The 18,280-nt window shown below is 31.8% G+C and overlaps 1 protein-coding gene across 1 annotated transcript; it reads right to left on the minus strand.

Moving 5' to 3' along the window:
* Window positions 1-14,424: 14,424 nt before the first annotated feature.
* LOC112038900 (receptor-like protein kinase FERONIA) lies at window positions 14,425-17,605 on the minus strand. The gene is made up of 2 exons (XM_024071741.2): window positions 15,839-17,605; window positions 14,425-15,478 (listed from the first exon to the last, which is right to left on the minus strand). Exons 1-2 carry the CDS (start codon window positions 17,496-17,498, stop codon window positions 14,481-14,483), a joined length of 2,658 nt encoding a protein of 885 aa, XP_023927509.1. The 5' UTR covers window positions 17,499-17,605; the 3' UTR covers window positions 14,425-14,480.
* Window positions 17,606-18,280: the final 675 nt, after the last annotated feature.

Here is an 18,280-nt window from a genome sequence, read left to right on the forward strand (position 1 = left end):
GGGGGGGGGGTGTTATTTAATATATAAAGAGTTTATACAACAACAGGTTCAATGACCTTTAAGGGACACACTCTACTAGTCCCGAGGTTCTGCATATCCCAAGCAAAAGCTCTATAAACAAAATATGGCCAAGCATCATAAATTTCCAAAATGCATTGTTGTTGACATCCCCTTTTTGTTAAAGCATCTGCACCGCCATTGGGCTCATGGTATATGTGAAGCAGTTGGACGGTCCACTATCACTCCATAAGGTTCCTGCAATTAGAGATTAATGGAACAATATCCGGAGATAGATTACCATTAATAGTTAACCATGAAATAACCGTAGTAGAATTAGTCTCTAGTTGAATGAATTTAAAGCCCAAATCCCATGCTAACATAAGACCCTGACGAACAGCCCATAGTTTCGCTATATTATTAGAAGCTAAGCCTAGGCGTAAAGAAAAACCAAAAACCCAATTACCAGAGAAATCACGCAAAATACCGCTAGCACCAGCTAACCTAGGATTACCTAGAGAGCTACCATTAGTGTTTAATTTTATAAAAGGTTCTGATGGAATGATCCATTTAATAATCCTCAGAAGTTCTATGGTAATATATTTAGCAGGATAGGCAAGATAATAAAATTCATTAGCTAACTGAATTGTTTTGTGGACCAAATGGGTTTAAGTGATAGATTGATTATTAAAAATATAATCATTCCTTGATAACCAAATTTGCCAAAGAAGAAACAAAAAGAAAATACTCCAAGGAAGCTTAAGACATAGGAGAGTTTTTTCCAACTTAGAGTTTGTTTTAAGACAAATTTGGAGGGGAAGTTGAAAAAAACGAGAGAGGCAAAATACCTAGGGATTGTAGCCAAATTACCTTAGCCCATGAGCAATCTCGTAAAATATGGCTTGTGGTTTCAATGCTATTACATCTAGGGCATCGGTCATTGATGTTAGGGCAAGAGAAAGCTAAAAATTGACGGGTGGTTAGTCGCTCATGCATGGACATCCAAATAAAAAATTGGATTTTCTTTGGGCAAGGAAGTGTCCAAATCCAATTTCACTGATTTTTATTGAAAGGAATATGAGCTTGAATGTACATGAACTTGGAAGTGGACTTGGCCGAATATATTCTTTAATTATGGGACATGACATAGGTATCTGACATAACTATTAGCTGGGTGATAGGAAGACCATTAATAAGTTGTTCAAGGTGCATGGGAAGGGAAAAATGCAAATCCTCAAATTTCCAAAGATGAATTTCACGAAGAGAACTAACACATCGTTGCTCCTCGTTTGGCAGAAGAGGCCTTTCCATACGACTTCTAAGTGGACTACCCAGGAGCCAATTATCTTCCCATAGGCTGATAGATTAACCATCTCTGATTATCCATTTCATCCCATTTCTAAGCAATTGCATTCCTAAGTGTAAAGCTTTCTAAATATGAGAGGCTTTAGGGTTAACTTCACTATAAAAAAGGTTGGTATGGGGAAGGTATTTACTTTTTAGGACATATGCCCATAGCATTGATGGATGAGTATGAAGTCTCCAGGTTTGATTCATAAGGATAGCCAAATTCATATGTTGGGAAGCTTTAATGCCAAAGCCCCTAGCATCTTTCGGAGTAGTTATGGTCTCCCAACTAATCATGTGACAATGATGGTGATGATTGGTGTCACCCCATAAGAACCGACAATTCATTCTTTCCAAATGCCGATTAATTTTTTGAGGGAGAAGGGTTGTTTGCATGGCATATATTGGAATAGAGTCGAGGTGGATTTGATTAATGTGGCACGCCCAGCAACTGAAAGATATTTAATTTGCCAACCCTCAATTTTCTTTTGAATTTTATCAATCAGGTATTGATAGGCATCAGTTGTGCGATGGGCAGTAAAAATGGGAGTGCCTAAATAAGTGCCTAGATGGGTCATGGTAGGGATATCAAAGGTACCAGCTATCAACTCTTTAGTATGTCTAGGAGTTTTTAGTGAGAACCAGATGCAGGATTTTTGAGCACTTTTTATTTGTCCTAAGCATGCACAAATTTTTTTTTTTTTTTAAATAGAATTGAGAGTCTAACACTCTTTGATCTTGGCTTTTGAAAAGAGAAAAATGTCATCAGCAAAAATAAATGAGAAATTTTAATTTGCCTTCTAAATGTCAACGGTTGAAATTTTTTATCCCAAATTGCCTCTTCCAAAAGAATGGATAATCGCTTCAAACACATAATAAACAAATAAGGAGATAAAGGATCCCCTTGACGCGCACCCCCCCCCCCCCCCCCCCCCCCCCCCCCCTCTTGCGGCCCTTCTTTCAATTACTACCTAAAACAAAACTCTAAACAAATATGTAACTATAATAAGTGCAAAAATTGAAACAAAATCTCTAAAAAAATCATCAAACTTATTCTCTGAAATCAACATCAATTATAATGATGTCAAATCTACTCGTGGACTAAAAACCATTAAACTAATCTAAATGTATTTTTCTTACCACCCAAGCCATACTTGGCTGAACAACACTAAAAATAGTTCGATAATTATAAATTTGATGCTAAAATGTAGAAGACTAGGAATGATTGAATGAGTTTTTTAATAATACTAAAAAATATATAATATGTTTGTAAAAAATTTAGAGTTACGTAAATTAGAAACAAAACACTATAGAAAAGTCCTAATTAACCTAATGCTGAATACATAAATTACAATGGAAACTTTTGAACCTATTCAAAATAAAAATGAGTTATAACCCTCAATTCGGAAGAAACAAAACCTCTTAAATTCCTCTACTTTCCTAAAAAGTCAAGGCTAAACATAATTTAAATAAGTAATTGAGTTGTAACGTTTATGGACTAAACTAACTAAATGACGGCAACAGATTAAAAATACCTTTACTTATTCTTGCAAGATAGGCCATATATCAAACACTTGCTTAAAAAAACCATTAGACATATAACCATGTTAATCATAAACATACTTATAAACATATAAGCAACAATAATTATTTAATTCAAACGTTTCTTCAACTTAAATGATTTTAATAATCATCTAATGTTTACTATGTTATATGAAAAGGTTAATTGGTTAGTTAATATCAATATCAACTTAATATTTTATACACACACACACACAAAATAACTCATTTAGAAAAAAAAAAATATATATATATATATATAAAATAAATTATATCTTAAATGAGAAAATGTTTTTAAAACGCTCAGCTTGAAACCTTTCATTCAGAAATCAGTTAATACGGATTGTTTCAAGTTCATTGAGAATCCCTTGTCATACCTCCAAACCTTTATTTATTTATTTTTATGATTGATGAAATATAAAGTGAAACACAAACAACTTATTCATAAGATTTTTATTATTTTACTCAATAGTTGTAACATATGACTAACAACAGCAACATACATTATTATTAGGCTGAGCTACGCTTTGAAATAATACGTGTCTGATGTAGTTATTCAAGTGTGCTGAACATCACCTCAAAACTTTAAATTTCTTATTTGTTCCCAAAGTTGTACTAATTATCTGCAAACCAATTACAACAATCTTGCCATCCCCTTTAAACATTTGTATATGACATATAAGCTAAGCCATATCATGTGTTACACAATTCATAGTACGGAATTAAAGATGAAAAAACGAATTTTCGATTTGAAATAAAAATATATTTTCCCCTTTCAATGACTATCTAGATCAAAATTCTAAACAACACACACACATATATATATATATATACAACTATACCCAGAACAAAATTTGAAACAACTTTTATTTTAAACCTCTAATAAAACCATAAATTTATAGTTCGAGATCAACGTCTATAATAATGATGCCAAAATGGTAGTGCTAAACATAATTCTAGCAAATAATTGAGTTACAATTTCACTGAAGGATTAAAGAGGATCATAGAGTTGAATTTCGGGGTCATTTATTAATTAAGTTTTATAGCCTCCGTGTCTAAAGTTGTTGTTAAGATAACTGACATGGATATTTTAGTGCTGAAGGGATGGTCACAAAGACAATCGAATTTCAACAAAATATGTAAATCTTCAACTTAGTCGTTGTTCCGCTTCCTCCAACTTAGAATTTCACTATTAGTATGAGCATGACCCACATGATAGAGGCCCACAATACAGTTGTTCTAAATGATAATTTTGTTGTTAATGATTTTATCAGTAAAATATATGAAAACACTCCAAAACATCATCAAAATTGTTTGGAATCTTTGACTTCAACAAGTGGAAAAGTAATGACACAAGTTAGAGGTAGATGCTTGGAAAGAAAATCTCCCAATCCCATCCATAATATTACCCCACTTTAATGGGAAATTATTTTGAACCCATCCTCATCTCTTTTTCATTTTTAAGCTCTGAAAGCCACTCCTGCCAAGTGAGGACAATGACCATTCATAAAAACAATAATCAGTAATCACGTAAATAGTGTATGCGTAGGAAATGGGTCATGGGATGACTCATTAAAGGCTAGTCTAGCCTTTGGTGGCCAAAGAAAAGAGCAACTATGATGAAATCAGTTTTCTTGGTGTTATTTGAGTGAAAAGATCTATGTATATAGAATGCAATGGACGGGAAAAAAAATTTGCAATAATTTTACAATATTCCCAAATTAACATGCCACATAATTTAAATTAGAAATTATTGTAACTTTTTGTTATATCTATTGTATTACTCATATCGAAGTGAGAATCAACAACAAAAACAAACATTTCAGAAGATGAATACCATAATAAAATATGCAATAAAATTTGAGGATTAAGCGTGCATTTAGGATCAATTTAGTTTTTCAAAATATGTAGTTATGCTAAATTTTTTTAATGAAAGATATAGCCTTAGGCTACAACCAAGTTTGTAACTAAATTTTGTTTCAATTTATTTAGCTTTTTGCTATTTTTTTTACAAAATGTGTGCCAAAGTATGTTTGTATTTTGAAAAAAGTTATAAAAAGTGAAGTAAAAATAATTTTTTTAATGGAAGTTATAGCCTTAAACTACAACCAAGTTTGTAGCTAATTTTGTTCCAGTTTATTTAGCTTTTTGCTATTTTGTTTACTAAATGTGTGCCAAAGTATGTTTGTATTTTGAAAAAAAAAGTTAAAAAAAGTGAAGAAAAAGTGAGTTTTAAAAATTTGTACATTTTTTTATAGAGTTTAAACCTATGACGTCTGTTTCTTATAAATCTACTCTTTATCATTAAACGAAGATATTAATCGGTTTAGTGTAGGTGGGGATTGATCCTCATATCTCTTATTAAACTAGCAGAGACTTTACCAATTGATCAAATAGGAACCCACTAAATATTTGTACATAAAATCTAAAAACTAGCTAAAAAGCTGGACCAAAACAGTCAATAAATGTATAATTAAACTAAATTTTATTCTGATTCATCATTTTTAAACGTAATGTAAAGTGTTCTACTATTATAATAAAAAATCTCACATTATGTTTTCAACAAATTGAGATGTTAATTTACCGTATGTAAAATATAATAAAATTATACCCAAAACTCACAACAGTTCAAAATAAGATTATTGTAAAGATATTGTGAGATTTTGTTGTGTTCATGAAATTTCTCTAATAAAAAAATAAAAAAAATTAGCTATTTATTTATTATATTATTGATTTGACATTAATCACATTTAATGATATTTTGATTTAGGCTCTGATCATTTCGTATTTAACAATCTCCATACTCTTTCACATTTGTATTCATGATGGGTGATGTTTATTATTCACACCCTAATATACTCAAGTTTACACACACTCCTAAAATGCACAAAAATTGTAACTCACGATTTCAATGGATATTAGAGGCGTGTATAATCATGTGTGTGACAAAATGTGTATAATAGTATTTATACTGCATGATATTTAAGTGTCATGTGAAACATTTCACATCAAGAAATGGGAAGGGCAGGGCTATCTAAGCAAACTAGCAAACTGACCAAATCGACCTGCCATAGCCCAATTCGACGCCTCTGGCGGTCAGTGCCAGTCTCAACCTTCTAAAACCGACTCCGGCAAGTTCAGTGGTAGTTTCCTCTTTTAATACCAGAGCCCACTCGATCCGATGAAGAAACCCATCAAACTAAGGTAGAATCCACCAAAATCCGACAAAGATGAGGCCTCCTCCGCTTAGATTCAACCACATTTAACCCTCTTCCACTAAGATCCAGCCAAATTTGGCATAGATCTACTAAGATCTAGCCATGTCTAGTACAGATCCACTAAGATTCGGCCACGTTTGGCACAAATTTCACAGATTCGGCCACGTCAATCTCTTCTCAGCTCAAATCCGATGATATTATGCTTTTCTCTGCTTAGTTCAGACAAAGTCTTGCTCTCCTCTACTCAGATCGCCACCACCACCACTTCTTAATCGGTTTTGCCCGATCAATCAATTGTCTGCCTAAGCCCAATCCAACTCGACCCATGTTAATTGGTAGTCAGTTGCAAGTCCTGTCATCTTCCATTTGACTTGAGCTCGTTGGTTTCAGGTTAAGTTCAAAACTGACCCGAATCGACTCATATACAGCCCTACGAGAAACAAATAGTTGATACTTAATAGAGAGATGACATCTCATGCGCCTAGGGCATACACTATTTTTCCCTTGATAGATCTATGAATCTGTGACCGCACACCATATGTCAAGATGGATGCAAAATGGCTACGGCCCATTGGAAAAGTATTGAGAGCTTCTTCTTAGAACTAGTAGAAAGTACAAGTTATTATGCGTAGTCCATGATTGTGGATGTGGTCCAGGTTCTTGTCTCCTACAAAAGTCTCCAAGATTGTGGGTCCAAGTTCTTTGTCCCATTGAAAGTATTTTTTATTTTTTTATTAGTCCCATTGAAAAGTCTTGGCTCTTGCCATTCATATGTTTCTCATCCTTTCATTTTGTCTCATGATGGTCTTGACGCATTCACATGTCTCATCTATGAACCATGCCCCGTGATTGTGGTCATGGTTTGGCTTTTCCTTGCAGAAAAGTCTCTGAATATATAAATAGATAGATAATTATGTGCCTGTTTGTTTCAGTTTTGTAGCCCAAAAAGCACGTTAGCTAACTCAAAAAGTAAAATGGTGTGTTTGGCATTTTATATATATATATATATATATACACACACTAGTTAGGGCAACACGTGCAAGACACGTGCTTGTCATGGAAAAAAAGTACTGTAGTAATTAAGGTCAATTCTAAATTTTATTTGTATTACAAAACAAAGATATGAATCATTTGATTTTTAAAGTATATAAAGATTTACATTAATCAAAAGCGACATTAATTTTAAGATTTTTGATAATTATGTCGAAAAAAGTTAATCTCATTTGTTGAAGAATTTTGATCAACCACAAAGTTAGGGTAGCTATTTAACATATAAATATTTATTTAACTATAATAGTTTTTTAGTACCTACTTGCTAAAGACAATATATCTATTATCTAAAAACTTCTAAGAATGATAACGAATATCATCATCTTCTAACAATAAACAACTGAGTTTTGCTAAGAAATTTAAAATAAAAAATAAAAATAAAAAGATAACAAAAGGCTTGTGTCATCGAATATCATCATTTTAACTTTCTAAGAATTTTTATCATTTAAAACTCAAAATACGTAAAGAAAATTTTTAAAATGTTAAAATTTAGCAGGAGTAATTTAGACATTACACAATAAAATATTTTAAGAATCATAAGCTTTCATTAGAGTTTAACTGAGAGAATAACAATATGACATATTTGCTCTTTTCCAAAATATTAAGGAAAAATTGCATAATTTTAAAGTTTAAGGAAGAATTGTAAACTACCCCAAACATAAAGGATGAAAAATGTTTTTTTCCTAAGTTTTGTTTTTGTTTTTGTGTGCAAAACTATATGTTTTTACTTAAAATAGCGTGCAAAGAAAAAAATATACAAAAAGTTAACCCAAAAAAATTGTATGTGGAATAGTGAATTTTGGCTCAACAAAGTTGATTAAACCTACAAAAAATTACTAAAAACACAACAGAATGACGCAACATTTTCATAATGCCTTTATAATTTTGTTATATTTTATTTTAACTTGTAAAGAATTGACAGCTCAGCAGTTTTAAAAATATTATGACAACATCAAGATGTCTTAACATTTTTCACACAAAAAAATGTTATGTCTATGACATTTTCATAACAAATTATAAGTAGTAGGTTATTACAAGTTGTTATTGGCAGGAAAAAAAGTAGTTTCATTGGTAAGTTTAAATTAGAACCAATAACAATTTACCATATTTGATTTGTTATGAAAGTGTTGTGAAAATTATTGTGGACAAACCAAAAATAATATAGCAAATATACTACAAATTTATGCATTCACACACACAAAAAAAAAAAAAAAGGCCAGAAAGTTATACAAACCATAACTACTGTAGCGAAATTACTGTAACTTTTCCCATTCACTCTTTATATATATATATATATATATATACACATTACACACACAAAAAAAAAAAAAAAGGCCAGAAAGTTATACAAACCATAACTACTGTAGCGAAATTACTGTAACTTTTCCCATTCACTCTTTATATATATATATATATATATATACACATTGCACTTACAATGTAAATTTATATTGTAAACACATAAAAATTAGTAAATGTTGTATACATTTGCAAAATTTGTACAATTTTTTTTTTGCAAATGTATATAATATTTGCTACTTTTTGTGTGTATACAATGTAAGCTTACATTACAAGTAGAAAGTAAACATATAAAGATCCTTTAAAAGAAACAAACAAGCTCAAACCAAGTTGATGAACGTGAAGGAAAAAAAAAAGGAGGAAAAAGGTAAGTCACTAAACCAAAAATACTGTTCATAACATTATTCATGAGCTTATTCGCTCTTTTTATATATAGAAAAAAAGAGCACAAATCGATGAGTAGAAAAAAATTAAAAAAAAAATAAAAGAAGCAATGAACAGTACATATTGAACAAACCAAAAGTACTGTATTTTTTACACATTCAGTCAACAAGTGTCACAACATTTTCACAAAACATTTATTTTCAGTTGTAGTTAGTCACAGTTTCATAATTTATTATTTTATTTTGACTTATAAGAAATTGACACCTCAATAATTGTGAAATTTGTTGTATCAGTATAACAATATATATGCGGGTTCTTATAAATATTTATAAGAAAAAAAAGTACAAACGGAAGACTAAAAAAAAAAAAAAACGCTGTAGCTACTATAGCTACAATGCCACTTGAACAAACCAAAGTGGCACTGTAGCAACTGTTCAAAACTTGGGGAAAAAAAAAATGGCTCACTACACTAAAAGGGACACTGTAGAGGCATTGTCTCTTCTTATATAGTTAGTAGAAAAAAGAGCACAATTCAATGATTGGAAATATATATATATATATACTGAACAAACCAAAAGCACTGTAACTTTTACACATTCACCTAATAAGTGTCACAACATTTTCATAAAACATTTATTTTCAGTTGTGGTTGGTCACAGTTTCATATTTTATTATTTTATTTTGACTTACAAGAAATTGACACCTCAATAATTGTGAAAATATTATAAAATTTGTTGTGTCAGTATAACAATATATATAAAAGAAAAAAAAAAGTACAAACGGAAGACCAAAAAAAAAAAATTGTAGCTACTGTAGCTACAGTACCGCTTGGTACTGTAGCTTAAAAAAAAAAAAAAAAAGACGAAGTGGCTCAACAAAATGACACTGTAGATGAATAGTGAAAAATGTTGTATGAACAGTGCAAAAACACTGTACTCGCATTCATGCTTTAATATATAAGATATAGTTTACATATTAAAGTGCTAGTCAAATTCTCAGGTTTCTAAAGGTTCATGCTACCTTCGTTATAGGAACCATAACAAATATTGAACATCAAAGAAATTATTGTACATATTTGAATCATTTACTTAATTGTTGTTTTATAATTTATTTAATTAAAAATGTTAGTAAATAAATGTGGATGTCTTCTTTTTTTTTTTTCGTTTTTCACTAAAGCCACAAGTCAATTAATTGTCCCCCAATCTTAATTTCAACTCATTTAGAGAAAAATCTTTGGTAATCTACTATTACAGAAAAAGCAAAAGGGAATTTTTTTTTTTTTTTTTTGACTTCATATTATTTTATTTTTTCTAGAACAATAAGTCAATATAGAAAGACACAACAATAATTACAAAGCTTAAGAACTACTATTTTTAGTGCCCGAGGAGACATCTTCACTTGTGATACTAATAGTAACAGAATCAAGACTAGGGTAACTTAATCCAATATTGATTGTACTTAACTCTGTTCCACTATTCGACTCCAACACCTGTCCATGGTAAAAATTGTTGAACCAAGGAGCTCCATTGGCAGTGGCAACACGGAATGATACCACTTCTGAATTAGTATATTTGGTCGCCACTGCTTGCTTTCAGAGCTCTAATGCAAACTTTAGCTTTTCCATCACTTCATTCATTGTGGGCCGTTGGATTCCATGATCACATATACAACTTTCTGCCTCTGAATATAAATTAGATAGACAATTATGTGCCTCTTTGGTTCAGTTTGTAGCCTAAAAAGCACGTTAGCTAACTCAAAAAGTAAAATGGTGTGTTTGGTATTATATATATTATATATATATGTTAGTAATTTACATTTAAACGACACTTTTATAAATGCTAGTCAAATTCTCAGGTTTTTCGAAATTAAAGGTCCATACTACCTTCGTTATATAGGAACCATAACAAATATTAAACATCAAAGAAATTATTGTACATATTTGAATCATTTATTTAATTGTTGTTTTATAATTTATAATTAAAAATGTTAGTAAATAAATGTAGATGTCTTCTTTTTTTTTTCTTTTTTCACTAAGCCACAAGTCAATTAATTGTCCCCCAATCTTAATTTCAACTCATTTAGAGAAAAATCTTTGGTAATCTATGGTACAATCTCATGTAAAGAGTTCTAATGTTAAAAAAAAAAAAAAAAACTCACATTATGTTTTCAACAAGTTGAGATGTTAATTTACTGTATGTTAAAATATAATAAAATTATACCCCAAACTCACAACAGTTCAAAATAAGATTATTGTAAAGATATTGTGAGATTTTATTGTGTTTATGAAATTTCTTAATAAAAAAAAAACTAGTTATTTATTTATTATATTATTGATTTGACATTAATCACATTTATTCATATATTGATTTAGGCTCTGATCATTTTGTATTGAACAATCCCATACTCTTTCACATTTGTGTTCATGATGGGTGATGTTTATTATACACACCCTAATATACTCCAGTTTACACACACTCATAAAATACACTATTTTTCCCTCGATAGATCTACGAATCTGTGACCGCACATCACATGTCAAGATGGATACAAAAAGGCTACAGCCCATTGGAAAAGTATTGAGAGCTTCTTCTTGGAACTAGTAGAGAGTACAAGTTATTATGCGTAGTCCATGATAGTGGATGTGGTCCAGGTTCTTGTCTCCTGCAAAAGTCTCCAAGATTGTCGATCCAGGTTCTTTGTCCCATTGAAAGTATTTTTTTTTAAGTCCCATTGAAAAGTCTTGGCTCTTGCCACTCATATGTTTCTCATCCTTTCATTTGTCTCATGATGGTCTTGACGCATTCAAATGTCTCATCTATGAACCATGCCTGTTATTGTGGTCACGGTTTGGTTTTTCCTTGCAGAAAATTCTCTGAATATATAAATAGATAGATAATTATCAATATGTGCCTCTTTGGTTCAATTTTGTAGCCTAAAAAGCACGTTAGCTAACTCAAAAAGTAAAATGGTGTGTTTGTATTTTATACCATAACAAATATTAAACATCAAAGAAATTACTGTACATATTTGAATCATTTATTAATTGTTGTTTTATAATTTATTTAATTAAAAATGTTAGTAAATAAATGTAGATGTCTTTTTTTTTTCTTTTTTTCACTAAAGCCACAATCAATTAATTGTCCCCCAATCTTAATTTCAACTCATTTAGGAAAAATCTTTGGTAATCTATGGTCACATCTCATGTAAAGAGTTCTACTATTAAAAAAAACTCAATTATGTTTCAACAAGTTGAGATGTTAATTTACTGTATGTTAAAATATAATAAAATTATACCCCAAACTCACAACAGTTCAAAATAAGATTATTGTAAAGATATTGTGAGATTTTATTGTGTTTATGAAATTTCTCTAATAAAAAAAACTAGTTATTTATTTATTTATTATTGATTTGACATTAATCACATTTATTCATATATTGATTTAGGCTCTGATCATTTTGTATTGAACAATCTCCATACTCTTTCACATTTGTGTTCATGATGGTGATGTTTATTATACACACCCTAATATACTCCAGTTTACACACACTCATAAAATACACTATTTTTCCCTCGATAGATCTATGAATCTGTGACCGCACATCACATGTCAAGATGGATACAAAAAGGCTACGCCCATTGAAAAGTATTGAGAGCTTCTTCTTGGAACTAGTAGAGAGTACAAGTTATTATGCGTAGTCCATGATAGTGGATGTGTCCAGGTTCTTGTCTCCTGCAAAAGTCTCCAAGATTGTCGTCCAGGTTCTTTGTCCCATTGAAAGTATTTTTTTTTTTAAGTCCCATTGAAAAGTCTTGGCTCTTGCCACTCATATGTTTCTCATCCTTTCATTTTGTCTCATGATGGTCTTGACCATTCAAATGTCTCATCTATGAACCATGCCTGTTATTGTGGTCACGGTTTGGTTTTTCCTTGCAGAAAATTCTCTGAATATATAAATAGATAGATCAATTATGTGCCTCTTTGTTCAATTTTGTAGCCTAAAAAGCACGTTAGCTAACTCAAAAAGTAAAATGGTGTGTTTGGTATTTTATACCATAACAAATATAACATCAAGAAATTACTGTACATATTTGAATCATTTACTTAATTGTGTTTTATAATTTATTTAATTAAAATGTTAGTAAATAAATGTAGATGTCNAAATGTTAGTAAATAAATGTAGATGTCTTTTTTTTTTTTTTTTTTTTTTTCTTTTTTCACTAAAGCCACAAGTCAATTAATTGTCCCCCAATCTTAATTTCAACTCATTTAGTGAAAAATCTTTGGTAATCTATGGTCACAATCTCATGTAAAGAGTTCTACTATTATAATAAGAAATCTCACATTATGTTCTCAACAAGTTGAGATGTTAATTTACTGTATGTTAAAATATAATAAAATTATACCCCAAACTCACAACAGTTCAAAATAAGATTATTGTAAAGATATTGTGAGATTTTATTGTGCTTATGAAATTTCTCTAATAAAAAGGAAAACTAGTTATTTATTTATTATATTATTGGTTTGACATTAATCACATTTATTGATATATTGATTTAGGCTCTGATCATTTTGTATTTAACAATCTCCATACTCTTTCACATTTGTGTTCATGATGGGTGATGTTTATTATACACACCCTAATATACTCCAGTTTACACACACTCATAAAATACACTATTTTTCCCTCGATAGATCTACGAATCTGTGACCGCACATCACATGTCAAGATGGATACAAAAAGGCTACGGCCCATTGGAAAAGTATTGAGAGGTTCTTCTTGGAACTAGTAGAGAGTACAAGTTATTATGCGTAGTCCATGATAGTGGATATGGTCCAGGTTCTTGTCTCCTGCAAAAGTCTCCAAGATTGTGGGTCCAGGTTCTTTGTCCCATTGAAAGTATTTTTTTTTTTAAGTCCCATTGAAAAGTCTTGGCTCTTGCCACTCATATGTTTCTCATCCTTTCATTTTGTCTCATGATGGTCTTGACACATTGAAATGTCTCATCTATGAACCATGCCCCGTTATTGTGGTCACGGTTTGGTTTTTCCTTGCAGAAAAGTCTCTAAATATATAAATAGATAGACAATTATGTGCCTCTTTGGTTCAATTTTGTAGCCTAAAAAGCACGTTAGCTAACTCAAAAAGTAAAATGGTGTGTTTGGTATTATATATATATATATATATATATTAGTAATTTACATGTTAAACGACACTTTTATATGTGCTAGTCAAATTCTCAAGTTTTTCAAAATTAAAGGTTCATACTACCTTCATTATAGGAACCATAACAAATATTTAACATCAAAGAAATTACTTTACATATTTGAATCATTTACTTAATTGTTGTTTTATAATTTATTTAATTAAAAATGTTAGTAAATAAATGTAGATGTCTTTTTTTTTTCTTTTTTCACTAAAGCCACAAGTCAATTAATAGTCCCCCAATCTTAATTTCAACTCATTTGGAGAAAAATCTTTGGTAATCTACTGTTACAAAAAAAAAAGTAATAGGAAATTTTTTTTTGACTTCATATTATTTTATTTTTAACTAGAACAATAAGTCAATAATCACACCATATTATAGTTATTCACTATAGAAAGACACAACAATAATTACAAAACTTAAGAACTACTATTTTTAGTACTTGAGGAGACATCTTCACTTGTGATACTAATAATAATAGAATCAAGACTAGGGTAACTTAATCCAGTATTGATCGTACTTAACTCAGTTCCACTATTCGACTCCAACACCTGTCCATGGTAAAAATTGTTGTACCAAGGAGCTCCATTGGCAGTGGCAACATGGAATGATACCACTTCTGAATCAATATCTTTGGTCGCTTCTTCTTGCTCTTGGAGCTCTAATGCGAACTCTAGCTTTTCCATCACATCATTCATTGTGGGCCGTTGGATTCCATGATCACATATACAACTTTCTGCAAGTTCCATGTATACCTTTAAACACTCTGGCACTATCTTATTCATCAAATAAGGATCAATGATCTTGCTTATTGTCCCTCTATCAATGCATTTTTTAGCCCAACTAGCCAAATTTCGCTGCTCTTCTTGGAGTTTTGGATTTAGTGCCTTCCGAGCACACAACACTTCAAACATCACTACACCAAATGAGTATACATCAGATTTCTCAGTCAATTGCTGGCGTCTTGCATAATCTGGATCCAAATACCCCAATGTCCCTTTTACTAGGGTACTAACAGCAGTGTTATCCAAACCCATTTTGGACAATCCGAAATCCGACACCTTGGACACCCATTTCTCGTCTAGTAGAATATTTGTTGTCTTAACATCACGGTGGATAATAGGATGCTTTGTACATGTGTGGAGGTAGTGCAAACCACGTGCTGCTCCTATGCATATTTGGAGCCTTTGTTTCCAAGTGAGGGGATCATTAGGTGTGTCATAGAGGTGGTGCCGTAGGGTACCATTTGTCATGTACTCATAAACAAGTATCATCTCACCCTCATCATCACAATAACCAATGAGAGACACAAGGTGCACATGACGAAGCTGAGAAAGCATTTTGATCTCTGTCATAAACTCAAGAGCACCTTGTCGAGACTCTTGTTTCATGCGCTTGATTGCCACCATCATATTACCTGGAGGACGAAATATTGTTTTATTATGTGTTTAAAAACCCAATAAATATGATAATGAATGTGATTGATGGATTTCAATAACCTATAAGGACATATCAGTTTGTAAGTTTTATTTAATAAAACTTGCACTAACTCTAGCTAACACCACTCTTATATTATTGTGTGTAAACAAAAATATTTATGACCTATGTCTAGTTTCTATAATATTTTGGAACTATAAGATGCAAAGACTTGTCCTAAGATAGTATCACTAATCTTAATTATATGCAGTTATAAATCCCGGTATTATTGCAATTAGGAAAAATTCAAGAAAAAAATAAAAACTAAAAATAAAAAGATAATCATGGTATTATACATTACCTTGCTCAATCAGACCCTTATAAACATTTCCAAAGCCACCTACACCGATAATTAGATCTTCATTGAAGTTGTTGGTTGCTGTTTTGATTTCATCTAGTCTGAAGTAGCGGCATAGTTCTCCAGGCAGTGATGAAGCTGTTCTCCTTGAGAAGTCTCTTTTGTAGGGATCTGGCCTAGACCACCGCCACCACTTTGCTAGTGGATGGTAAGAACCACAGTGCTTGGTCTTCTTCAGTATACAGAGAACCATGCAACAAACTAGAGTGAGCACGACTAATAAGCCCAAAACACTTCCAATGGCAATGACTGCTGTTGTCTTCTTTGACTTGGACTCGTTGGATGCCCCAGAAGGTTGTTGATCAAGCAATGGAGCTGCAATATTGGCTCCGGCAAGATTGTTGTCTGAGTCACTCAATTTGAATACTTCCACGCCGTTTAAAATGGCATCGATCAATTGAGCATCTAATCTAGAGTGTAGATCAATGGAAAGCAGATGTGTTTCATTACCCTTGTTTTTTATCATTACTACGTAGTCCTTGTAGTAAGGCGTATCGTTGTCGTCAGTCCACAACAGTACATCTGCTCTTTCTTCAGCCAACTGATAGTCTATATAGATATAGAATTCCCTAATCCCACTGACATGTATATCAGACTCTATTTCGCAGAAATGGAGCCTCACCAGATAATTGAATCCTGTATCGACAGGTAAGCCCCATGTCAAATTAGACTGCCTGTTCTTGGTTTTGTCTGGACCCATTGACATTGCAGACTGATAGACAGCATCAGGTGCAGTGTAATTTGGTATTTCTGTGTATTTTAGCTTCAAAGATGGATCGCGAGGCACATCGCCTCTAGACAACAAATAATCTCTGTCCTCTGACCATGTTCTGAACATGCCTGTGTCGTCCTTTGCTTGTATTGCGCTTCCACCCACGTTTAATCGATAAACCATTTCGAGAGCCCTGCTGTATTCTATGTAGATCGGAGTAGGTTGGCCGACGTAAACTGGGACGAATTCTTCACCTTTAATGACATCTTGTGGCTTGTAGTACAGGTCCATAGGCATGGAGACTATCTCAATTCCATTGATGAAAGCATGGTAATTCATAGAAGTACTTGTAAAAGGGATGAAGGTTAAGTTCAATTTTTGATTCTCATCAACATTGATGCAGAACTCTTTATAAATATCCTTTCGGTCCAATGAATCAGTATAAATGGAAGCACTGAAGTTTCTAAGTAAGGTGAACGAACCTGCTTTGACAGTGAAAAAGTCCTTAGAACTTTCAAAACCTGAGTAAACAGCGGAGTAGAAGTGCAACCGGATGAATTTCGGGCCAGAAGTGACCGGAAACACATATGTGAATTGCCAATAAGATAAACGGGCAGTCATGTAGGGGACAGTCTCGACGGAGACTTGGCTTTGGGCTTCAGAGGCTTTAGATTTTTGATCAGGTTCTTCTGTTGGAGTGAACTTGGAGCCTTTGTCTCCGATCCAGTCACGGTCATCATTCCCCTTCAAGCTGCCAGGAGAGCCACAGTTAACGACAATATTTTCAACAGGCTTGTAAAGAGGTGTAGAAGCAGCAATTGTTAAATAAGAAAGAAGGAAGAATAAGCAGCAGAGGAATAAGATAGGTGTGAGCATAGGGTGGCTCTTCATGAGTGCAAGAGGTCAGTGACTGTAACAAAGCAATTTGAGAAAAATTATTGAACCAGAGCAACAACGGGTGGGAGTGAGTGAAGTCTGCCAAGTTGCTTTATGCTTGTGATGAGATCCATGTGAATATGAGTACATATTAATAATACAACTATAAATGTCCTTGCTCGGTTCTAAGTGGGGGACCCATGCTTGCTTTTGGACTCGGTCAAATTCTAGAGAGAGTTTCTACTTCTTCAAGGTGTTTCTGCGAAATGCCCAAACTCTAGCCACCGCTAAATGTCGATAAATATTTGCAGAAAGAATATATATATATATATATATACTAGTTATAGGCGCTTTGCACGGTTTTATGAAAAAACTTATAATATAAATGTATAAATAATTATATATTTTAATAGATCTTTAGTTTAAACTAATTTTCTTAGTTTTGATCTAATTTATATGCTTAGGGTTAGGGTCTTAGAATTAATGATTAAATATGGTTAGAATTAATAGATTAATTTTAATAATTTTCTTATTTGATTTTTATGTTACATCAAATTATCAAGATGTTCTACACGTGTATTTTTGAATTATCAAATTTAATTTTAATTTATAATATTATAAAGATTATATTAATTTTAAAATTATCAATTGTTTCATACATTTTTTTAAAATAATTATCATTTAAAATTCAATTTGAAACATCAATTAATTTAGTTTTAGGAAGAAATCTTATCCTCTATTTTAGTGAGATAATTATTTACACTTGATAAAAAAAAAAATTTCTTTTACTTTATTAA

This window comes from Quercus suber, unplaced genomic scaffold (genome assembly GCF_002906115.3).
Source record: "Quercus suber isolate HL8 unplaced genomic scaffold, Cork oak 2.0 scaffold_777, whole genome shotgun sequence".
Taxonomy (NCBI): Eukaryota; Viridiplantae; Streptophyta; class Magnoliopsida; order Fagales; family Fagaceae; genus Quercus; species Quercus suber.